The sequence below is a fragment of the Dipodomys spectabilis genome, unplaced genomic scaffold (genome assembly GCF_019054845.1).
Source record: "Dipodomys spectabilis isolate Male_0828 unplaced genomic scaffold, ASM1905484v1 ptg000157l, whole genome shotgun sequence".
NCBI lineage: Eukaryota > Metazoa > Chordata > Mammalia > Rodentia > Heteromyidae > Dipodomys > Dipodomys spectabilis.
Window position 1 is genome coordinate 21,062,515 of NW_024870834.1, and position 24,254 is coordinate 21,086,768.

Genomic DNA, 24,254 nt, shown 5'->3' on the forward strand with positions numbered 1-24,254 from the left:
TCTGATGGCATCCTCTTTATCAGGAGTGAAAGGTTTTTTTCTCCCAGACTATTTGGATATTTATAAGATCATCCATTGGCCATACAAAATTGTCCATAAAGGTAGCTCACCAGAGGCCCTGTACCAAATGGCTTCGCTAGCATTATATGGCCCGAGGACCTGATGTTCCCATCCTGAATACTTCAATGTCCTCCTGAAGTTGGAGAGTTCTATTGGTGGCCCATTTTGTGGCTACTAACAGCAAGGTGCTAGGGTAGCTGAACCCAGAGAGCTAGGTTCCAATAGAAGCTGTGGTCTTTGGTACACACCATAGTCCCAACAGGCAGCTAGGGAATCCACAATCCCAGTCCTCTGTCTTGCTCTAGGCTCCCTGCCAGTACTTTCACTGGCTGCACTCATCCTGGCCACCTGGGGTCAGAGAACTCTCAGAAGTCCAGGGGTCAGTGTGCAGAGTAGGGCGGGAGGAGGCGACGGTGTTCTGAAGCTGTCCAGCATGACCCTTAAAGTCAGTTTCAGCTGCTTTTCCTTCACCCAAGATCTGAGTAGAGGCTGTAGGCCTTTTACTACAACAACCCACACATAATGAGCTTTTAAACCATCAGCAACACCACACCATCATTGTTCCCACTTTATTGTAGAAAGACAGGCCTTTTAACACTTTGTATAAAAATGGCACGAACTGTGGCTGAGATTATGAAAGGACTGTTTAAGATAAACTTTTAAGATCTATCTTGGAAGGGCTAACACTGACCAAAGAGTATTTTACATATAACCTGACTTACGGAATTGTAACAATAATAATTAAAGATCCATCTTGCTGGATATTGGTGGCTCACTTCTGTGATCCTAGCTACTCAGGAGGCTGAGATCTGAGGATCGAGGTTTGAAGCCAGCTGGGGCAGAAAAGTCCATGAAGATCTTATCTCCAGTTAACCACCAAAAATTCTGAAGCAGAGCTGTAGGTCAAGTAGTAGAGCACTAGCCTTGAGTGAAAAGCTAAAGAACAGTACCCTGTCTCTCGAGTTCAAGCCCCAATATTGGCAAAACAAAACAAAATACCCCCTCTTTTTCCCCTTTTATTGCCTATGGTGTGATAAGGAAAGAATACTAGAGGTGAACAGTGAGTTTAAGAAGGTCAAGCTTAATGATTAAACTGCAGCTGTAAATCTTTTCTGTGCAGAGATGCAGGGATGTGATCTGATTTGTCTCTCCACCCTAGCTGGACAGAGTTGGTTTTTCCTGGGACACAGGCACAGAACAATGGAAAACAATCTTCTGGTTTTGTTGCTATGTTTCACCAGTGAAGCAGCAGCTTTAATGTAGTTGTTTTAGTCTTTTCCAGTCTCCATTCCTTGGAGACATTTTTTGTTAATGCAGGAGGGGGAGCTATCCTGTGGAATTCAACTAGGAAAGGAATTAAGTACCTTTTATGAAAAGGATTTTCAAGCTCTCGGAGCCTACAATTTAACACCAACAACTTTACTTAAGTTTCTCCATGTGTAACACTTTAGTACCTGATCCCTGGCGGCCAGAGGCACGCATCTGTGAATACCCCACATCCTTCAGAAAATAAGCTACTCTTTCCGCTTATGTCATGTCCATTCTCCTCCACATGGACCCTACAGAATTAGCTGTAGGAGAAACAGTAAAGGTCCTGCTGGACAGCCATGAGCAGTCCTGGAGCTCCCCGAGAGCCTCCGAGCCTAGAAGAGAAGGCCACACTTGGAATGTCGGCCTTGGAGGTAGGGTATGGGGAAGGTATGGTTCTGAGCAGCTGGGCATCATGGAGACTCCAGATTCGTGTGTAGCAGTCCTGGCCCACTAAGGAAGAAGGAAGACGTGGCAGGTTACTCAAGAATGCAAAGGAATACTTAGGTACCTGTGAACATGATGCCTCAGGATTCCTAAGGCTGAAATGTGCTTCCAGGTGGGCCCAACAAACTTGAGCATAAAACTGTTAATGTGGACTTTCTAGAATCAAAATCATGAATTGCTTTCCTGTTCTAGCTCTACCACTAGCTGCAAGTATTCAGTGACAAGACACTGCTTGGCTGACCCTGTGAGTGAGTGCAGGCTCATGGGCAGGGATTCTGTTTCTCTTGGTGTCAAGGGCTGTTCAAGGAGGAGTCTAGCCTACCAAGTCTCTGACAGGCAACTCACTTCTTTTTAATGAAATATTAATTAAGCTGATCTCTCAACTTCATTACAGCCTGAGGACAAAGCAGATGACAACTCTGTCCTGAGCTTTTTCTGGCTTACGATCTCAAAGTTGGATGGGATGGAGGCGAGAACGATGGAAGGGGTAACACTGGTCAAGTCACTCCTAAGCTGGCATGTTGAACTGAAACCCCTTTTGTGCAATTTTTTTAAGGTGTTTAAAAAGTTCAGAGTTCCTTCTAGCAGTTAAAGTCTTCAGGGCCTAGGTTCTGAGCAGTATTATCAGGACATCATAGGTTGTGGTAGCCCAGACATGATGCATGCTCCATTCCATCACTGGGTGACTCTACTCACCAGAGCTACACCATGGCCGGAGGCAACCTTGGGCTGCACAACGGCAGCTAGTGGACTGCCTACCTGTGCCCTTCAGTAAAGCTTAGCTCATCTGGTACTTAGTACACAGTCTTTTGAGATGAAAACTGGTGGGAAAGAGATTTAAAAAGAAGCTAAGTGCTAGTATGGAGGACAATGGTAGCAGAAGTTCCAACAAAGCCATGCTGCTTAGCCCCAAGTTTCATGGGCAGTCAGTAAGAAAATTAGCAAATACGAGGCTTTATGAAGACTTAGCATATTACTTAAAGGCAAGGGGTTAGGACGCTGATCTGTGCACTGTCACCGTAGTGAATAGCCCAGAATCTGATCAGTAAACAACCTGGAACTCCTTTCACGGGGGCTTAGTGGCTAGATAGTTGCTTCTGGTCCACAGATCGTGGACCATTAAAGGGACTGAGAATCAGTCACTTCTCACCTCAGCATTCTCTTAGACAAGACAGTGAATGATAGAATAGTTCTGACCTGATGGGTGGTCCCAGCCCAGGGGAAAACAGCTACCTCCTGCTGATACTCACACAGGGCTGTCCAGCTACTGGCTGTTTATTACTGTGTCACTTACTAATCCATCCCTATGTCTCCTCTCTTTTCCCTGCTCTACTATCCAGCATCCTTACTGTTCAGGTCTGGTTTGAGTGACCTGTCTCCTGCTGAAGGGCTGGGGCCCTACGAGAGTGATAGGATGTGGAGTCTCCCTTCCCCACATACCTGCCACCAGGAGTCCTTCCTCCTCGTGCACATGCAAGGGCAGGTAGGCGTACTCGTTTACATGACCTTCATACTCCCTAATACACTTAGTGGTCCTCAGATCCCACAGCTTGATCTGGGAGAAGCACAAAGGGTTACTAGGGAGGGTTCAATTGGAACATAGCAAGTACCTGATGTAAAGCTAGGTGAATATAGCAGCCCCGAGCCCATCAAAATCAGTAACCAGAGACCCTTTCCCACTTCTACCCAGGCTGGGGCAGTGGAGGAGTCTTGGTACAAGGGTCTCTTGCAGAACACCTGTGTATGGCAGGGCCTGGTCCCCATATTCTTAAGGTCCAGGAAGTGTCTGTTTCCCACCTTTCCAGCCATGTCTGATGCCATCAGACATTGCTCTTTCTGGAGGAGCTTGACGGAGGTCACAGCTGAATCATGGAACAGCCTGGTGGCCTTCCAGCCCTTGCCTTGAGTTGGAGAACGTAGATCAATGGCAAAGATCTCCCCAGAACGGCAGCCATTAAACAGCAAAGGAGTCTGTAGAGGAAGAAACAGCTCAGCAGTTACCACCTCCTTGAAGGCTGGGAAGGGTGTGTCCTCCCAAAGACAAGCCTGCTCCCACCTTCCCACCCTGGTGTGGTGAAGCTGGGCCAGTGGGGAGTTTGGTTCTCAACAGAGGTAGAAGGCAGGGGGAATCCTTTTGAGAGAGAAGAGATCTGGACCCCACATTTCCACCAGTGTCCTCTATGGGGAGTCCAAAGGTGCTTAAGAGGTAGACCTATTGTCCACTTAGGCCTCTTACTAAATTCCAAGTGATGGCACCTCTTTCCACCACGTTGGGGAGGAGGAGGTAGCTAAAGGGCTGAGCGAGCCATTCTGTTCCTGCCCAAAGCAGATTGGCTGACTCCTTCCTGTTCTTCACTCTCTTAAAGATGGCATTTTCTACAGGGCTTACTGGAATGACCAGAATTTTCATTTTTAAATGTATAAACTTAAAAGTTACACACGAAATGAGAAAGTGGTGTGAATGAGCGCACAACTATAATGTTCTGCCTTTCGCAGTACTAGGGCGGGATTGCTAGGTGAGCTCTGCATGGAGTCATTCCCCAGCTCCAACTTACACATGCGAGAAATGCTTCATCCAAATACCAAAGAACGGTTACCAGTTCATTAAACAGGAAGCTGGCTAGCTGGGCACCAGCGACTCATACTTGTAATCCCAGATACTTAGCGGGCTGAGATTTATGGATCAAATTTTGAAACCAGCCCAGGAAGGAAAGCCCAAGAGATTCTTATCTCCAAATAACTACTAAAAAAACCACAAGTGGAGCTGTGGTTCAAGTGGTAGAGCACTAACCTTGAGCAGAAAAGCTCAGGCATAATGCCTAGGCCCTTAGTTCAAGACCCAGGACTGATGCCAAAGAACAAAACAAAAATAAGAGAAGGCTAGTTAAAGCCAGCTTAGGATGCCGACTTCCGCTCAGTTCAGACATGTTCACAAAGTAACCCATAAAGTTTTTCCAACTCTTTCTCCTGTGTAGAAGAGGGAGGAAGATGCCACATTGGGGATCCAATTCACCCAGCAAACTGTTCACCCTGAGCAAACTTCCTGTTATTCCCTCCCCAACCCAACTAACCACAACAGCAAACTGCTGGGCCAAGACATCACTGTTGGTTCCGTATGACTGCCGGTGTCCCGTTACCACGTCTGTCAACAGCACCCGCCGCGACAAACCTGACCAGGATAGAGAAGGGTCAGTGACACCAGGGTTACCAGGGTCACTGGCAGTCTGAGGAAAGCAGAGGATTAGGCTGGCAGCCATAGCTCACCAGTACTAAAGCAGTTATTAGCCTGGAAGTTCACACACCACGCGCAGGACCATGCACCAGGGATCCGGAAACTGCAGAGCATACCAGGCCGATCTGTACCTGTTGAGGGCCAACAGAGAAAGTCAAATACAATTGTCCTCCCAGAGATCTGCTGTCCTTTAAAAAGTGAACCTAGAATTCCTAATTGGAAATGGAATCCCCCAACGTCATTTATTTCTGGTGTTTGGAGGAAGAGCCTTTTTTTTTTTAATGGGGAGGCGGGGGAGGTGGGAAGGAAGAGGCCATGAATATGGTATTAGTGGATTTTTCTTTTTTCTTTTTTTTTGCCAGTCCTGGGGCTTAAACTATGGGCCTGAACTTCTTTTTGCTCAGGCAAGCAGCCCTCTTGAGTACAATGCCTCTTCCAGCTTTTTTGAGTTTCCTGCCTAGGCTGGCTTCAAACTACAATTTTCAGATCTCAGCCTTCTGAGTAGCTAGGATTACAGGTATGAGCCATCAGTGCCCAGCTGACATTAGTAGATTTGTAAGAGGAAGAGACCGCAGATAGTAGGTTTGTTCTATCTTACCATGTGATGCCCTCAGCCATTTTCTGTGCAGGAAGGATGCCATTACCAGGTGCCAGCACCCTTTCTCAGCCTCAAACCTCGGTTCTTTGTAAGTTTCCCAGTCTGTGGCATTTAGTTATAGCAACAGAAAACAGACAGAGTTTCTGGGTTTTGTGGTAAGGAGATGCAGCTGGGAAGTCTGGCTCAATGTGTCCTTATTAACAGTACACAGTGCTAACACCTGCAGGGAGGTAGAGTGTGTGTGTGTGTGTGTGTGTGTGTGTGTGTGTGTGTGTGTGTGTGTGTGAAACGTCTGGCTCAATGTGTCCTTATTAACAGTACACAGTGCTAACACCTGCAGGGAGGTAGTGTGTGTGTGTGTGTGTGTGTGTGTGTGTGTGTGTGTGTGTGTGTGTGTGTGTGTGTGTGTGAAACGTCTGGGATAAAGGGCACAAATCTTTTTTTTTTTTGGTTCCGGTCATGGGGCCTGAACTCTGGGCCTGGGCACTGTCCCTTCGCTCTTCACCTCAAGGCTAGCGCTCTACCACTTGAGCCACAGCGCCACTTCCAGCTTTTTTTTTTCTGCTTATGTGGTGCTGAGGAATCGAACCCAGGGCCTCATGCATGCAAGGCAAGCGCTCTACCACTGAGCCACCTTCCCAGCCCAAAGGGCACAGATCTTAAGGATACAGTTCCATGAGTTATCCATGGCTAAGAAACTTCTCAGAGCTCCAGAAGAGCCCTCACATTACTTTCCCAATTATCACCCTCACTTCAAAGTCTTCTCCAAAGAGAACTGCTCCCCTGATTTTTAATTTATTTTTTTGTCATGGGGTTTGAACTTGGGGTCTGGGCATGGTCCCTGAACTTTTTTCACTCAAGGCTAGCACTCTATCACTTTGAGCAACAACACCATTTCTGGTTTTCTGGTGGTTAGTTGGAGATAAGAGTCTCACAGACTTTCCTGCTTGAGCTGGCTTCAACACGAGATTCTCAGATCTCAGCCTCCCAAGTAGCTAGGATTACAGGTGTGAGCTACTGGCACCTGGCTGCTGTTCTGATTTCTAACATTAAAGTTCTGTAAGACAAAACAAACCCTTCCTCAGCTCCAGTGTTCTGTGAAGTGGTGAGGACACACTCCTGCATCATCAGCTTACTGCATGAGCCCAGGCACTGGGTTCAGTGCACATGGCCTCAACTGTCTGCACCTGCTGAGGCAGGCAGCACGGTCCGTTCCCAGGGGCTGGGGCAGGGGCAGTGCTGGGCTTTGTGCCAGGCCCGTCTGAAGTCTATACTCTTAACTCACTGGTCCAAACTCTCTGAAAGGCTGAAAACTGAATATCCAGAATGCTTCCAGGAAGGGGCTTTCAGCCAGGTAGAAGCTAAGCATTCCTCGTGCCTGCCCATACAGCGGGCGTTTACTAGCTGCCTTCTGAGTGATTGCTACAGGTGGCTCAAACCATTGTTTTGATGTGTTGCACTGGTTACCCTCACATTTGAGTTCTGCTCTGGCAGCTGCTGTGATCCCAAAAGGACAAGAAGTAGGAAGTCCTAAAAATGCATGGGTGCCCAGTACTGACCCCGGCACAGCTTAGGGGTATTCTAGCAGCGCCACTCAGCGTCTCCAGCCTCTAGTACCCACTCCCACCACATAGGGCAGATCCTAGGAGGCAGAGGTGAGGGACACTCAAGAGCACTGCTTTTTTTCTAGATGAAGGACCTCATACCTGGGTGACTGCTGACGAATAACGATGCCGGGAGCAAGGTGACACATCCTGGCGTCTCTGCAAGTCCCAGGAGGCACAGCCTGGAAATAGCTGTTAAGGACAGTCAGGTACAAGGCTCTCCACTGGGAGAAGGCTGGGCATGAAGGGTACCCTTCAAAGTAGGACAGAGAGGGACATCCACCAAGCACATTGTCCAGATCTAACATGCTCATACCGTCCACATTTAGCTCCAAATGTTCTTAAAGGAAAAGAATATAGTGCCCTTCCCAATCCATTCCCCCCTCCACCCCCTCCAGAGAGACTCAGTGATCTCCAAGCACTGTGTACTCTTCTGGGCTAGGCATGATAAAAGTCCCATCTTTAAAAAATTGGTAAACCAGGTGCTGGTGGCTCATGCCTATGATCCTAGCTACTCAGGAGGCTCAGAGATAAGATTTGAGGATTGTGGTTGAAAGGCAGCCCAGGTAGAAAAGTCCACATGAGACTCTTATCTCCAATTAACCACTCAAAAACTTTGAGCTGTGGCTCAAAGTGGTAGAGTGATAGCCTTGAGCAAAAGGGATAGCCTTGCGCTCAGAGACAGTGTCCAGGCCTTGAGTTCAAGCCCCATGATCGACAAAAACAAGCAAGCAAACAAACAATAAAGCTAGGATCTGGTGGCTCATGCCTACAATACTAGCTGTTTAAGAACCTGAGATCTAAGGATTGCAGTTTGAAGCCAGCTTGGGCAGGAAAGCCTGTAAGACTTGTCTCCAATGAACCAGCAAAAAGCCAGAAATGGAACTGTGGCTTAACTGGTAGAATGCCAGCCTTGAGTGAAAAAGCTAAGGGATAGCACCCAGGCTCGAGTTCAAGCCCCAGTACCAGCACACATGCATCATCATCATCATCAAGTAAAATAGTAAAGCATCAGCACAGAGTATTGATCCATTGTTCCTTGGTTAATGCATTAAAGCCCACAGGACAGAAATCTTCAGTACCCTTTGAAACCATATAACCTGTTTCTTTTCTCTTCTTCTTCTTTTTTTTTTTTTTTTGCAGTGGTTGTTGTTGGTGGGCTGGTAGGTATAGGTAGGAAGATCACAGTCTGAGGCAAACTTATTTTTCTACTTGAAAAATACCTAAAGCAAAAGGGCCCTGCCTAGCAAATGATCAAGACCAAATCCAAAACTCCAATATCATCAAAAGAAACAAAAAATAAAAAATACACACAAAAAAGGGAAAGATATGACAGCAAGTTTCTTGTTGAACATTTCTGTCTGATTAGATTGGTGTAGCAACATCACCTGAACAGTATCAGATGACAGGCATACACAGTTTTAGTTTTTACAACATACATTGTTCTGTACCTTGCACAAAAACTATGACTAAATTTTTAATGTACCCCAGGCTTTAAAATCCTTTAAACTGTAGGGCTGTGAAGAAAATTTAAAAAGCAAACATTGAAATTTTACTCAATCTATGAGAAAAAAATATTGTAACATTTATAAGGAAATGGAAAGACTTGGAACAAATGATATTAAGTAAACCAGACTCAGAGAAACAAAGGTTGCATAGTTTTCCTTCATTTGTGGTAGCCAGATGTACCTATAAATCTAGAAGTAAACATGTTGGGATGGCCTGTACACAAGGGGTTACAAATGAATTAACTGAAGTATAATAGACTCTATGGAGAGCTCAAATGGAGTAATCTTTTAGAAAGACTAGGTCAGAGTGTAACAAATCAACACCAGGAAATGGGAATATCCAAGAGTGGGGTGAGAGTACTGGGGCCGAGGGGGGAAGGGTAGAGGAATGAAGGTGGGGAGGGGAGAACACAACCAAGAATTCTTGTATATCACACAACTAATAAAAGTGGGGGAAGGGGTAGGTCAGAGGAGGTGAGAATGTTGAAAGGAGTGACTAATCAAGATGCATTGTATTCATAAACGCTTTGTTATATGGTACCTCCTCTGCACAACTACTTAAATTAAAAAACCAAAACAAACAACCAAAAAGGCCAGGAATGGTGCTGAACACCTATAATCCCAGCACTTGGGGAGCTAAGGTAGGAGGACTGTGGTTCTAGACCAGCCTGGGGTAAATAGCCAGCTTGTCTCATAAAACGAAACCAAACAAACCAACCTAAAAAATCTTAAAAGAGCTGGGTGCTGGTAGCTTACACCTGTAATCCTGGCTACTCAAGAGGCTGAGATCTATGGATCATGGTTCCAAGCTAACCCAGGCAGGAAAATTCATATGATTCTTATCTCCAAAAAACTACTCAAAAAAAGCCGGACGTGGTGCTGTGGCTCAAATGGTAGTGTGCTAACCTTGAGCACAGAGAGCTCAGAGACAGAGCCCAGGACCTGAGTTCAAGCCCCAGGATCAGGAAAAAAATAATCTTGAAAGAGACTCTAATTCAGCTTTCATTTGTTGAAGATCAAAAGTCCAAAGATTGAGCTAAAGCACACGAGGCAGGTGCAGGTGCTATGTGCAATGACAGCACACAGGATCAAGGGCTCATTAATTAGGGGAATGAACCCAGGACCAGGGTGTTAATCCTTTTTGCCTAAGTCCTAATTCCTACAGCGTGAGAGTTGGGTCTGCCCAAAGCTGCACGCCATTATGATACAAGAGGCAGGCTCTGTAGCAGACTGCCTGGGCTTCAAGCCCTTGCCTATCATTTAGCCACAGAGCCCCACAAGTGTCTGCACATGGGAACATCCACCTCCCTTCTACAAACAGCCATCACTACATCCCACCTGCTCTCATGAGAACCCCTGTCTACCCAGCTGCCACAGTGCAGCGATCCAGCCCTCGGCCACCAAATGCCATCTGACAAAGCCCACAGGTATCAGGCCCACCAAACCTTAGACTGCCAAAGGATATAGAATGTGAGAATCCGAGTGATTGAGTGAGGCCCAGCACATGGAGTTTACCTGCAGAGGAAGCACGTTAGCGGGAAGATGGAGAGAGCAGCCCAGCAGCCAACTCGCAGAGCAACGGTAAATATCTCGAGACACAGAACTGTGGCTTTCCTTCTTCAGGCCTCACCCCTCTGAAAAGGGCTTGGAAAGGCTCATGGGGGACAGGAAGGAAGTAAATTCCAGGCCTCAGTCTTTCCACACCAGTATCCAAACATGTCCTGTATTTTTTGTTGGTAGTGGTTGTGGAGCTTGAACTTGGTCTTACATACTGCCCAAGACTCTGTGCTCAAGGCTAGCACTCTACCACTTGAGCTACAATGCCACTTCCAGTTTTCGAGTGGTTAATTGGAGATAGAGATTCATGGGGACTTTTCTGACTAGGCTGGCTACGAACCTCAGATCTCAGTCTTCTGAGTAGCTAGGATTACAGACTGAGCCACCAGCACCTGGCAAGGGTGCATATTTCTCTACTCACAAACATTTTCAACTTGCATCCATCTTGTGACTCACATCCCAATGGAACAGAAAGACAATTTTTTCCAGATGCTGTTCTACTGCAATTGTTATTTTTTTGGTACTCGTCGTGGAGGTAGGCCTGGGTGCTTTCCTTGAGCTTTTTTTTGCTTACGGCTAATGCTCTATCACCGAGTCACAGTTCTCGGCCTTTTGAGTAGGCAGGATTACAGGCATGAACCTGGCACCTAGCATCCCCCGCCCTCACTGCAATTTCAACATGGTGCCATGGAGTTGAGCACCTTTGGGTCATGCCTATAGTCCTAGTGACTCAGGAGGCTAAAAGCTGAGGATTATAGTTTGAAGTCAGGGCAGAAAAGTCTGTGAGACTCTTATCCCCCATTAACCACCCAAAGGCTAATAATGGTCCAAGTGGAAGAGCAGTAGCCTTGAGTGCCCAGGCCCTGAGTTCAAGCTCGTAGTATGAGCATGCTCACAAATTATTGAAACCTCACAGACTGACACGCCATCTCAGTACATGGGAAGGACTCAATGTAGACCCCCGTCAGTGTACTCCATACCCCAGAATGCTGCCCCTTCAGATCACTCCTGACCAGCTCCAACAGGAGGAGGTATCCTTATGACCCAGTAAAACATGCCACCTCCAGCCCATCCCAGCCACTTTCCCTTCCAACACAAGAAGCCCCCTGGGCATGTTCCTCTTCCCCTGTAGGTTCTCAGTACATGCATCCCTTGGAAATGAGGTGGCCTGCCTTCTTTACAAAATTCTTCTTGCCTCTCCATGTTGGCCAGAACTACTGCAGTGTGCTCCAGGGCTGGTGAGACCCCAGCATACCTTGCGGTTGGTGAAGTAAAGGTTCTCATGCATGTGCACCTCAAGCGTGGGGGTCTTCAGGCCACGCAGGTTGATGATGCCGTACTTGGAGCCCCCAATTTTGACGTCGTTCACGGTGAAGAGCCGCTCACTGTTGGTATCCGCCTGGAGGAGGGAAGTAGACAGAGATCACTTGTCCATCTCTCCTGATTTCCACACTCTGTGCTTTTCCTCCAAGAGTTGTGGAGGGGCTGGGAAGGTGGCTCAGTGGTAGAGCCCTTGCCTTGCATGCCTGAGGCCCTGGGTTCGATTCCTCAGCACCACATAAGCAAAATGAAAAAAGCCGGAAGTGGCGCTGTGGCTCGAGTGGTAGAGCGCTAGCCTTGAGCTGAAGAGCTGAGGGACAGCGCCCAGGCCCAGAGTTCAGGCCCCACAACCAGACCCAAAAAAAAAAAAAAGAGTTGTGGAGATGACCTAGCTTGTCCCCCACTTGGGGTTGTGATCTCTGGGAATGCACACACAGATACTGGCAAGGATGGGGAATGGCCAGTTCTAAGTAAAAGCAGAAGAGACTTTTCACTGTCTACAAATGAAGGGATGGCATGCGTATGTGTAGGCCCAGAGACAAACCTGCAGGCCCCACCCATGGCCGTCAGGGACAGGGAGCAAAGTCACGTTGCTGGAAGTGGAGGTAAATGGGAGCTTCAGGTTCAGGCATCAATCCTTGTGCTTCATTGTAGGAGTCAGAAGCCCCCTGCTCCACTGTGTACCTTTTTAGTTGTATAAACAACACAGCCAAAGAAGAATTATGCTGTGGGCATTCTTAATCAACATGTGCCCAGACTCAAGCTCTATGTTAAATGAAAGAGGATGCCAGCTCATTACCTCTGCAAAGGTAGCTAGTAGATCAGTTAAAATTATCAACACAAAAGTTGGGTGCAGTGGTGCATGCCTATAAGTCCTCGTACTCAGGAGACCAAGGCAGGAAGATTGAGAGTTTGAGGCCAGCCCAGGACATGTAAAAACAAACTCACCACACCAACAGGACACTGCCTGCTTCATTAACAGCTTCTATGAAGCCAGGTCCAATGATTGCCAGTACCAAGCCAACCACAAAACACCCAGGGATGGCAACCACGCACCAGCACCCACAGCTTTCTTGTTCCTACTCACCAGGATGAGGTTAAAGCGATCACTGGCCAAGGCTGAAGGATCTGAGCTCTGAATCTGGACCTTTTTCCTCTCCATGCAGCTCATGCGAAGCTCGTGGGCTAACCTTCAGAGGGAAACACAAGTAGAGAGCATGGACACCAGCTGGACCCTACGAGACAACTCAGGGATGTACAGCTAGGCTAGGAGTTCAAGGCCAGCCTGAGTGACTTAGCAACACCCTGTCTCATAAAAACAAACAAAAGTACCCTTTCCCACTCCACAGATCTTCCTAACAATGCAGCCCCAAAGAAGGCCCACAATAAATCTCAGTTTTAATTCCCCCACAAAACGCTTAGGAAAACTAAAAAATAAGACCTAGATAGCCCTTCCCAGAATCAACACACTCTAGTAGAGTGCTTGCCCTATAAAGCCATGCTTCTAGACTTTATGTTGCTTTACTTAGTTTTGGTAGGGTCTTAGGCATCAGCCTGGACCTCAATCTTCTTATCTTGGCTTCCAAAGTAGCTAGGACTAAAGGCATACATCAGCGTGCTCAGCTTGTTTGTATGAGTCTGCATCTTGCTAACCTTTTGTTTAGGCAGGCCTCAAACTGTGATCCTTCTATCTTCTGTCTTAGAAGTAGCTGGAATTACATGTGTGTGCCACCACAGCCAGCCCTTACGATACTTCACAAGTATTTTGATGAAGTTTAGTACATACATATACACTTAATGCCTAATTTCTGATGACAAGTCATCAGGGACGAAGAAGAGGAAGAAATCTCTTAGGACTGAAGTTGTATGAGGATCACTGCGTAAACATCCTGAATAACCTCTGCCTAAATCCCTTCTGCCATGATGTAAGTGGCAGAAGGAAGGCAGCAGTCTTCCACGGTGAAGTCGCTCATACGACAGTCTCTCCTGACTGGATTCTTGGAGGGTGAAAATAAGGATCAGGAAGGAACATTCACTAAGAATGAGGCATGCTCTTACCGACAGTAACTGGTGGTGTTGAGAAAACCCAGCTGGCTTTTTCGTAGGAAGGAAGATGCATTAAATCCCACTCTGGCTATCTTCTATGTTAAAAACACACACACACACACACAAAACAACAACAAAACCAGAATAACAACAAAAACACAGAAAGATTCAATGAAGATTTGCATGTGTTATAAGAAGATAAAAGATGTTCAAATTCCATATTACCCAATGAAGGACCCAGACATTGAAGGGGCAGCAATGACACCCATGTAAGACTTGTTGGCAAGGGGCTGGGAAGGTGGCTCAGTGGTAGAGCGCTTGCTTTGCATGCATGAGGCCCTGGGTTCGATTCCTCAGCACCACATAAGCAGGAAAAAAAAAAGCCAGAAGTGCTGCTGTGGCTCAAGTGGTAGAGCGCTAGCCTTGAGCTGAAAAGCTGAGGGACAGCGCCCAGGCCCAGAGTTCAGGCCCCACGACCAGACCCCCCCCCCACAAAAAAAAAAAGCCTTATTGGCAAGAAGAGCCCAGCAGAGGACACACGGGGCCTGAAGACTCTGTGCCACACCTCTTTCAAGCCTGTCAGTGTAAACCCGGGTTGCGAGCGCAGACAGCCTGTCACTCTGCTCTGTGTCACACTCTGTCCACCCAGGGTGACTTCGAGGCCAGGCTTTTCCCTGCTTGTGCCCCACAGTATGTCTGAGTATCTAAACCTGGCTGCGAGGCTGCTGCTGGTATTCAGCGTATGCATTTCCACACCAACACCCTCACTTTCTATTTAAAACCGATAGTTGCCAAGTACCAGTAGCTCATGCTTCTAATCCTAGCTACACAGGAGGCTGAGATCTAAGAATTAAGGTTCAACCCAGCCCAGACAGGAAAGTCCATGGGACTCTTATCTCCAAATAACCACCAAAAAGCTGCAAGTAGAGCTGTGTGGTTCAAGTGACAGAGTGCCAGCCTCCAGTGAACAAAGCTAAGGAACAGCAACCAGGCCTTGAAATCAAGCCCTATTATGGGCACCAAAACAGAAACAGAAAAACGCCACACTGTGCATGAAATTCTACCATGCTGTCTCCCAGGGTCCCCAGAGGAAGGATGACATGGTAGCAGAACAGGCATGGAAGCAAAGGATGTCTTGTCCTTATTCTCTTTTTACTTGCCTCCATGTCCCAGGGTGTCTAACCACACCTGCGGCCTACCTTTCTCTGCTTGTCCTCCTCCTCCAGCAGCTGCAGCCTCTTGCTCTCCATTTCCTTGTGGCGGATGCTCTCCTTCGTGAGGGGGTTGCAGTTGTTATGGCCAGGGAGCAAGCGGAAGTAGCGCTTCTTCTCAGGATCATAGTAAAACCCTGGGAGATCTTCAGTAAAAAGCCATGATACATAAGAACTCATCTACTGAACACGCGATAAACTAACCCATCTAGGAAGGAGTCCCAGTGGCTTGTCCACCCCCACTTAAGGTGGAAGTCAGGGATGTGCCGGCATGGTCGTCATGACACTGGACTAGGCCACCTGCACCAGGATCATAACTCTGACCCACTTAGCTCTTTAGTATTTCCATTTACTCCTCAAATTGCCCCATGTCAGGGATGGGTCTGGTGACTCCTAGCCCATCTGAAGAGTCACATCTGGGAAAGAAGGGCAGCTAGAACAGCCAGGTGAGCTTTTACCTTCCCTGCAGGCCAGCTGAGAAGTCCCACCCAACAGGGCAGACTGCTTTACCTGGCACAGAAGGATCCCCAGTGGAACTGGACGAGGTCGATGGGGACTCTTCATCACCGTAGCCCAAACTCTGTGCTGCCCCTGTAGTGTATCTGTGGACACAGGTGGAGTGACTTGGAGAGGAGGGTTTGAGTTTCCTCTCATTCTGGGCCAGGTGCCTCTCTTTCTGCTTCCCATTCTTTAAGAGGATGCATGTCACATTACTCCACTCCTCCGTATCTTTTCCCTGGAACGTTTTGTGAAGATGTTTGGTATTTTCCAGATAAAAAAACCAGAAGTCATTTGGCCAAATAAGAATTTCCTCAGCTGGGTTAATCTGTCAGCTTCATTCACCCAGCAGTTACAGGCTGGGTGGATTTTATTCTTGATGAGATTCAGCAGTAGAAGAGCTTACATTGCTCCTGGCTAGCCAACCTTACAGATGGAGCAAGTGGTTCTCTGGGAGTTTGCTCAGCAATACTGGGAAAGTGCCATGGCTAGCTAAATGCTGGGTTTGTTAAAGTCACCAGCACAGCAGCTTCTGTGGCAATTGCAGGCAGAAGCATATAGAGGTAAACCAGATAAAATGCAATTTTGGGGGGGTTTGTTACAGTGCTTGAACTTGTGGCCTGGGTGCTCTCCCTGAGCTCTTTTGTTCAAGGCTAGTACTCTACCACTTTCAGCCACAGCACTACTTCTGGTTTTCTGGTGGTTAATTGGAGATAAGAGTCTTGCCTCACACTCATGCTGAGGAGGTCCCAGGGACACAAGCCCTGATGATGCTAGATGGGTTCTAGGCAGAGCCTGCTGCCTAGCCTAGTACACTTGCCTCTCGCCAGAACTGCATGGTCCCGACCAAGTGTTCTGCTGGTGGTTTCTCCTCCCATATCGTCCCCTACTCGGCCGGCCGCTTCTCTTCATTGCAGTTCCTATAGGTGACAGGAGATCATCACACACATCTTGTGTATTCCTGCTTGTTTCCACATTATCAGAACAAGGGCTGCCTTTGCCTCTCTCCTAGTACCTGATGGTACATTTTTTTTTTTTTTGGTCCATCTTGAGGCTTTAACTCAGACCCAGGGCATTGTCCCTGAGATCCTTTGCTCAAGGCTACTGCTCTACCACTTTAAGCCACAGTGCCACTTCCAGTTTTTTGGTGGTTAATTAGAGATAAGAGTCTGAAGTCTTTTCTGTCTGGTCTAGCTTCAAGCCGTGATCCTCAGATCTCAGCCTCCAGAGTAGCTAGTATTACAGATGTGAGCCACTGATGCCCGGCTCCTTTCAGACAATTTTGAGGGCTCTGTTAATTCAGGTTTTTTTTTTTTTTTTTTGCCAGTCCTAGGGCTTGAACTCTGGGCCTGGCATTGTCCCTGAGCTTCTTTTTGCTAGACTAGCACTCTAGCACTGGAGCCACAGCACCACTTCCAGCTTTTTCTGTGTATATGGTGCTGAGGAATCGAACTCAGGGCCTCATGCATGCAAAGCAAGCACTCTACCACTGAGCCACATTCCCAGCCCCCAGGTTCTTTTATCTGTATGAGCTCTACCTCTAAATCAAAAGGAACAGAAGGAAATCTTCCTTTCCCAGTATTCTTCAACCCACTGCAATAGGGCTCCTTCTACCAAAATATTCCTGCTTGGGCAGCAACTTGCATCACCCACTTGTCAAAAGCTGATGGTCTCTTTTCGGTTCATTTGGACAGTATGTAACACCACAAAGATTTACTCTTCTTCACCTTTCCTGTCCCCACCTCCCCTTCTTTTTGTGCTAGTACTGGGGTTTGAGCCTGGACCGCATCACTTAGCCTTTTTCTTCCCTCAGGGATAGCACTCTGTTCCTTGAGCCACAGCTCAACTTCTGGCTTTTTGGAGATAAAAGAATCACATGAACCTTCTTTCCCTAGGTGGCTTTGAACTGAGATCCTCAGATCTCAGCCTCCCAAGTCGCTCGGGCAATAGGCTTAAGCCTAGCCAAAATTTTGATTTTTTGCGGGGGGAGGGGAGTTGGTTGTGGGGCTTGAACTCTGGGCCTGGGTGTTGTCCCTCAGCGCTTCAGCTCAAGGCAAGGGTGTGCTCTACCATTTGAGCCACATTGCCACATTCGGTTTTCTGGAGGTTAATTGGAGATGAGAGTCTCACGGATCTTTCATGCCTGGGCTAGCTTTGAGCCTCGATCCTCAGATCTCAGCCTCTTGAGTAGCTAGGATTACATGTGTGAGCCACTGGCACCCGGCAATGTTCATTTTTTTAAAAATGGAATTGATACTAATAATCTTTACATCAATATGACTTATCTATTTTAACACTTCCAGTGCAGAGTGCCTTTCAGACACAAAGGTAAGTAATCACACACATAGCTTCCTTTGGCTAGGATGTATAATAGTTGTTCCTGGGGGAAGCTCAAGCATGGTCTTCAGGAGCCATTGCTTGGGAAAAAGGGTGAAATGACTATGCTTTTGGATGGGGGCATAGTATTATTTACAGAGATGAGGAACAGATGGCAAAAGAGTAAATGGGTACTAGGGAAGGATTCTAGGTTTTTCTACTTGTGGTGCTGGGAATCAAACCCAGGGCCTCCTGCAAGTGAGCAACTGGCCACCAAGCCACATGTCAGTAAATTCGCTGTTGAACCTGTTGACTCAGGATGTGTGGGAGATTTGAGAGGAGGAAGCAGTTGGGCACTGGTGGCTCACGCCTGTAATCCTAGCTACTAAGGAGACTGAGATGTGAGGATCACGGTTCAAAGCCAGCCTGGGCAGGAAAGTCCGTGAGACTCTTATCTCCAATAAACCACTAGAAAACCAGAAGTGGCTCAAGTGGTAGAGCGCTCACCTTGAGCTGAAGAGTTGTGAAATAGTGCCCAGGTCCAGAGTTCAAGCCCCAAGACTGACTTAAAAAAAAAAAAAAAGGAAGCAGCACAGCAACTTGAGGGTCATAGGGTGCAAGGGCTAGAGACCAGCCTGTATGGTGGAGCTGGTGCAAAGGGGACAAGAGGAGGATATGGGGGAGCACAAAGGGTGGGTGAGCCAAGATCTTTGAAGATCTTGGTTTGAAGCCAGCCCGGTCAGGAAAGCCCTCAACACCCTTCAACTAAGCAGCAAAATGCCAAACTGGAGATATGGCCTATGCTTAGAGTGCTGGCAAGAAAACCCAACAAGAAACTTCAGCATGGAGCTGGAGACCTGAGTTCCAGCCCTGGTTGAAAAGGAAGGAAGGAAGAAAGAAAGAAAGAAAGAAAGAAAGGTGCCACACCAGGCTTCAAAATCATTTAAAAAATCAAAAAGTTGGGCACTGGTGGCTCACGCCTGTAATCCTAGCTACTCAGGAGGCTGAGATCTGAGGATCACTCAAAGCCAGCTGGGGCAGGAAAGTCCGTGAGACTCTAATCTCCATTAGACCACTAGAAAACTGGAAGTGGCGCTTTAGCTCAAGTGGTAGAGCAAGCTGATGGACGCAGGGACAGCACCCAAGCCGGGTTCAAGCCCTACGACAAACAAAATAAATAAATAAATAAAATAAAAATCACAAAACAATCAAAAAGCCAGCATGCATGAAGGAGCTAGAGAGAAAAATCATGAATTTGAAGCCAGCCTGGGCTAGGGAAGCTCCATTCAGGACAGTATGGAGGACAGAGAAGGACCGAGGTCCAGGTGGAAAGAGGAAGTAAGGAAGCAGGGAAATGGGCCAGATGGAACACAGATATGAAAAACTGAGGGCTCAAATTGTAACCATGCCGGTGTGTGAAAGTTGAACCATGAACCAACCAATCACTAGGTTCTACAAAACAGGAATAGCCAATCAGGAGCAGTCTAACCAAGGAGAGCCCTGTCTGCAGCAGCTCTGCCTTGCATAGATCCTGAAATCTCAATGAGCTATCTATCTTCAAGCTATCTATCTTCCTATCCTGCATGGGAAATTCTTTTAACAGCTCTAGACCTTCAGGGTCCAAATATCCACAAACCCTGATTAAAACTATTAAAAACCCCAACAGAAACATTCCAAATAACAGAATGGGTTTGAGGACTAGAATCTTTCAATATTTGTTTAAGAGCTGGGCACCAGTGGCTCATTCCTGTAATCCTAGCTACTCAGGAGGCTGAGATCTGAGGATCTTGGTTTAAAGCTATGAAATGTGACATCAGAGATAGAACAAAATTGTAAATTATTAAAAATAAGGCGAAGCATTAAATTCCAGAGGTAAAGTCCCAAAGAATGAAATAATACACAAGTTAAACATCAGGTTACTGAAATGTAGCAGAACTTAGGAAAAGCCCAGAAAACTGGAAGGTAGTTTGGCCTTAGACTTAGTACATAGGACGCCTGGGAGGTGTGAGAGGTGTTATTGTCACATACACCCGCCACCTGCGTGTGGCCCTTTCTGTACACTGCTACCTGTGCATAGCCTCTTTACTCTGTAAGTCATGATGTGAGAGCATGGTTGCTACCTGATGAGTGGGGCATAGTGGCCATGGCTAATAAAGACTCCTTGCCCTTTTTATCTGAATTGGTGGATATATTTACAGGAAACATATTTGTAGGAGCTGGAATTCCAGCTCTGGCAGGAAAATTCATGAGCCTCTTATCTCCAGTTGTCACTGGATGGAGGTGGGGTTTAGTGAAGCTTCCCCTTAAATATAGGAACTCTTCACTTAGGGTTCTTGACTTCAATTGCAGAATAAGAATTTCTGGACAAGTCTGGTAAGAAAACTTGGCAGAGCTTTATTGAGTTAGTAAACAATTAGGCAAGCAGACAAACAGGCACAAAAGGGTAGGAGCATACTCTAACAGAATGTGGATGCTCTCACAGGAAGAGACAGAGAGAGAGAGAGAGAGAGAGAGAGAGAGAGAGAGAGAGAGAGAGAGAGAGAGAGAGAGAGAGAGAGAGAGAGAGAGAGAGAAACACACACACACACACATCCAGCCAAGGAAACACCCACGGAGACAAACAGTTCCTTGGGCTGTTGGAGTATTTATAGGATGAAGGCAGGAGGTCAAGCTTCAAGTTATTCAAAGCGAGGTGCTTTGTCACCTGGTGTTAATTCCGTTTCCAGGTAAGAATGCATCTTGCCATAAAATAGATCCTTACTCTTGAGACAAGGAGGAGCCTTGCTATCTGCATTTTGGGGCATCCTATCAGACAGTTGGTTAATCCTTGGGTGAGAAATATATCACTCAGGAAGGAATGCATCCGGCTCTTTCTCCCTAAAGCAAAAGAGCATTTCTAAGTTTCTAAATACCATTTTTCTGAGTTACCTTCTCCAGGCCTCAGTTTCCTTAAGTTATCCTATTTCATATTCCCCTAAATGACTGTTTCCTTAATCTTAAGGGAAATATATGAAGGACTATCTCCTGTATTTTCCTCTGTCTATCCGGCTTCACAATGGAGCTGTGGCCTTGAGCAAATAAAGCTCAAGGACAGTGCCTAGATCCTGAATTCAAGTCCCAGGACTGGCACAAAAAAGAAAAAAAAATGCTTAGTTAGTCTGCTCAAGGGTAATTTGTTTTTCCCCAAATGCAAATATAGTTTACTCTTCAGACCCACATTATGATATTAAGCTTAGTTCACACTGCCATATCATTCTACATTTTGTTAACTTTCCAGATCATCTAGCTTCAGCCTAGCGTCAGTAGGGTTTAGATTCTTGCATAATCGAGCTTAGCTATTGTGATGTACAATCTTTAAGATACAGGTATTTCTTTTGTGGTGCTAATCCAGGTCTAACACAAAGTTCTAGCCTTGTTCATCTTTCTATTCCTTACATCCAAGATCTATTAGACTGACATATTCCCTTCCCCTACAATTAAAAATCCAACAGTGATAAGCCAGTGGCTCATGCCTGTAATCCTAGCTACTCAGGAGGCTGAGATCTGCAGATCGCAGTTCAAAGCTAGCCCGGGCAGGAAGGTCTGTGAGCCTCTTATCTCCAATAAACCACCAGAAAACCTGAAGTGGCGCTGTGGCTCAAGCGGTAGAGTGCTCGCCTTGAGCTGAAGAACTAAGGGACAGTGTCTAGGCCCAGAGTTCAAGCCCCATAGCCAGGAAAAACAAAAACAAAAACAAAAAAAACTAACAATAAGCCTGGCTTTGGTGTAATCTTAACTACTTAGGAGACTGAGATCTAAGGATCTTGGTTCAAAGACAGCCCACACAGACAAATCAGAGACTCCAGTTAACCAGGGAGCTGCTAGTTTGCAATCTTCCAGTCTCAACCTCCCCAGTGCAGGGATTACAGGTGTGCATCACCATTTGTGGCTTAAAGTCCACAATCTTAACTAGTTTTAGCTATAGCACCCTCCCCCTGCCCCAGCCTTCTGGTCCAGATTTAGTCTTCATAGAGGCATGCTTCTTAATTTCATTGCCTTTCAGTTAGGTATGTTTCAGATGCATACAACAAAGGTTTTGTATGGTTTGAAGGACTTGCAGTTTCGTGTGTAAGTGGCACTTACTCTCTTCCAAGTCCCTTCCTAAGTCTAGCCTTAATACTTCCATGGTTTACATCCTGAAAAAAGGTTGAGGACTAGAGGGCTCCAGTGAATAGCTGGAAGTTGGAACCCAGAGTTCCAGATACTGAAATGCTAGTGAGCAGCAAGCAGACCCATTGTGTGCTCAGACAAAAGGGGTGAGGAGGAAGGGTATGCATTCCGGCCTCTGCAAACATACTAAAAGCTCCATTGAGCTGGGCCACAATCCTGGCTACTCAAGAGGCTGAGATCTGAGGATCTGTGGTTTGAAGTTAGCCGGGGTAGGAAACTTCCTGAGACTCATCTCCAATTTACCACAGGAAAAGCTGGAAGTGTTGCTGTAGCTCAAGTGGAGGTGCTAGCCTTGAGTAAAAGCTTAGGGACAGTGCCCAGGCCCAGAATTTAAGGGGTGGGGGTGGGTGAGCTGGTGGCTCATGCCTGTAATCCTAGCTACTCAGGAGGCTGAGATCTGAGGTTCAAAGTCAGCCCAGGCTCAAGTGGTAGAGCATTAGTCTTAAGCTGAAGAGCTCAGAGACAGTGCCCAAGCCCAGAGTTCAAGCCCCATGACCCACCAAAAAACAAAAACAATTATTCATTAAAAAAGTTTTTTTTTTTAGTAGCTGTATGGAGGCTTAACTCAGACTTTGAGCTTTCCTTCCACTTTTTCATTCAAGATTGCTGCTCTACCACTTAAAGCACAGCTCTACTTCTGGCTTTTTGATGGTTAATTAGTAATAAGAGTCTCATGGAGTTTTCTGCCGGGGATGGTTTGGAACCTTGATAGTAAGATCTCAGCCTATTCAGTAGCTAAGATTACAAGTGTGAGCCACCAGTGCCTGACTCCATTGCATACTTTAAAAGTGACTTTTATGTGTATGAATTATATCTAAAAGTTAAAAAGATGTTTACTATATTACAAAGCAATAAACAGCCTAAATATCCAATAGGAAAATTCCACATCGGGCCCCTACTGTCCAGGGTTCTGCAATACTCCAATACCATTGGCTGGAAGCCAAATTCAAAATGGCCCCCTCCAACAAGGTTCCCACCCTTAAAGTAAAATGTCCACACCTGGAGCGATGCAGGATGGAACGGCAAATATGCAGACAGCACAGGTTAGAATTCTTCTGCTTAGGGGGGTGGGGGTGGAAGATGGAAAAGGATAGGAAGGTCAAACAAAGGAAGAGGCAACAATGCTTGATAAGAAATGTACTCATTATCTTGCCCATGTAATTGTAACCCCTCTATACTGTATTTTCACAATAAAAAAAAATTCTACTGCTTAGTGTGTCAACATCACAATAAACACATCAACCTTTGTATTACTGTCCACGCTCAACACAAACTGGAAATGGTGTTTAAAAAGCATTCACACAAACTTAACAATTACTGGGAGAACTCACATTACATCTCAACTAGGCAGACCTCTGCGCCTGGCTGCTCACAGGTCACCATCTCAACTACTACTGGGCTTACTTTTTGTTTTAATGTAAACATTTTAATTAATTTTTTTTTAAATCAGGTTTCAAGGCCTTGCTTAAGCGGGAGCTCCGTCACTTGAGCCACGCCCCCAGCTTTCCACCGGTATTGAAAACCAGCTCTTGGAGCTAGAAGCTGTTCGCCACCTTTCCGTCCGTTTTGCCCCCCCGGCTCATTTACAAGACAGAGCTCGTGAACCTCCAAGATGTGTGTGTCGGGGAGGGGGGGAGGAGAGTCGTGGTCCTGGGTCACTAGGGAGACCACGAGGACCCCAGGACACGGAACCGGGAAGCTGGCCCTTAGGACATGCAGTCTTCCCCAGCCGGGTGGAGGGTTGAAGCCGTTAGCATTACATATTGGATATTTAGGAGAACGTCTGTCCTTCGGGGTCCTCTTTCCCTGGGTCCACCCCGGGAGAGGACCCGACCCGCAGGGTAGGCCCGGCTCCGCGCACCCACGAAGGCTTCGGCCCACCCGCGCCCTCCTCCCTCCTGGCCTTCCTCGTGCCGCCCCCGGCCCCGATCGCACATCAGCTCTGCAGAAGACAAGCAGCAGCCCTCGGACCGGCGCCGGCGCCCCGCCGCTACGGTCAGCACAGGTGTACCTGGTTAGCACGTCCTCTCCGCTCCCCGCCAACAGCTCCGCTGAAGCAGAGGCCAGGCGTGCCAGGACCCGGAAAGACCGACCGAACATGTAGCGTCAACCAATAGGTGAGTCTGTTTTTGTGTTGTCGCAGCTGATAGGGCTACGGCGGACGGCTCTGCCTTCTCATTGGACACAGATTCACTCTGTGGCCGTCAATAAGGACGATCTTACGGAGAGGGCGGGGCTTGGGGATTCTGCCCGGCCCTTCCCCGGACAAGTCTAGGCCCAGGTGCGCCTGGGGGCGTGGCCGAGCGCGCGGGCGGGCGGGTGGGTGCTGTGAGGGGCGCA

The 24,254-nt window shown here is 47.1% G+C and overlaps 1 protein-coding gene across 2 annotated transcripts; it reads right to left on the minus strand.

Moving 5' to 3' along the window:
- Nucleotides 1-1,063: 1,063 nt before the first annotated feature.
- On the minus strand, nucleotides 1,064-23,988 carry Dcaf4 (DDB1 and CUL4 associated factor 4). 2 transcript variants are annotated; one of them, XM_042692817.1, is made up of 15 exons: nucleotides 23,926-23,976; nucleotides 22,914-22,969; nucleotides 16,210-16,309; nucleotides 15,402-15,493; nucleotides 14,880-15,037; nucleotides 13,693-13,775; nucleotides 12,722-12,824; nucleotides 11,570-11,713; nucleotides 10,223-10,272; nucleotides 7,352-7,431; nucleotides 5,080-5,178; nucleotides 4,887-4,984; nucleotides 3,613-3,786; nucleotides 3,256-3,370; nucleotides 1,064-1,821 (listed from the first exon to the last, which is right to left on the minus strand). In XM_042692817.1, exons 3-15 carry the CDS (start codon nucleotides 16,299-16,301, stop codon nucleotides 1,628-1,630), a joined length of 1,482 nt encoding a protein of 493 aa, XP_042548751.1. In that variant the 5' UTR covers nucleotides 16,302-16,309; nucleotides 22,914-22,969; nucleotides 23,926-23,976; the 3' UTR covers nucleotides 1,064-1,627. The 2 variants fall into 2 exon arrangements, with proteins under 2 accessions (XP_042548751.1, XP_042548752.1); XM_042692818.1 differs by lacking the exon at nucleotides 22,914-22,969 and having other exon boundaries at nucleotides 23,926-23,988.
- Nucleotides 23,989-24,254: the final 266 nt, after the last annotated feature.

Coding starts and splice junctions, on each gene's coding strand:
- Dcaf4 (XM_042692818.1), bottom strand. CDS start 16,301: ATGAAGAGAAGCGGCCGGCCGAGTAGGGGACGATATGGGAGGAGAAAC. Junction 11,714..12,721: donor ATCGCTTTAACCTCATCCTG/GTGAGTAGGAAC, acceptor TCCCTCCTCCAG/GCGGATACCAACAGTGAGCG. Junction 5,179..7,351: donor ATTCGTCAGCAGTCACCCAG/GTATGAGGTCCT, acceptor GGCCCTCAACAG/GTACAGATCGGCCTGGTATG.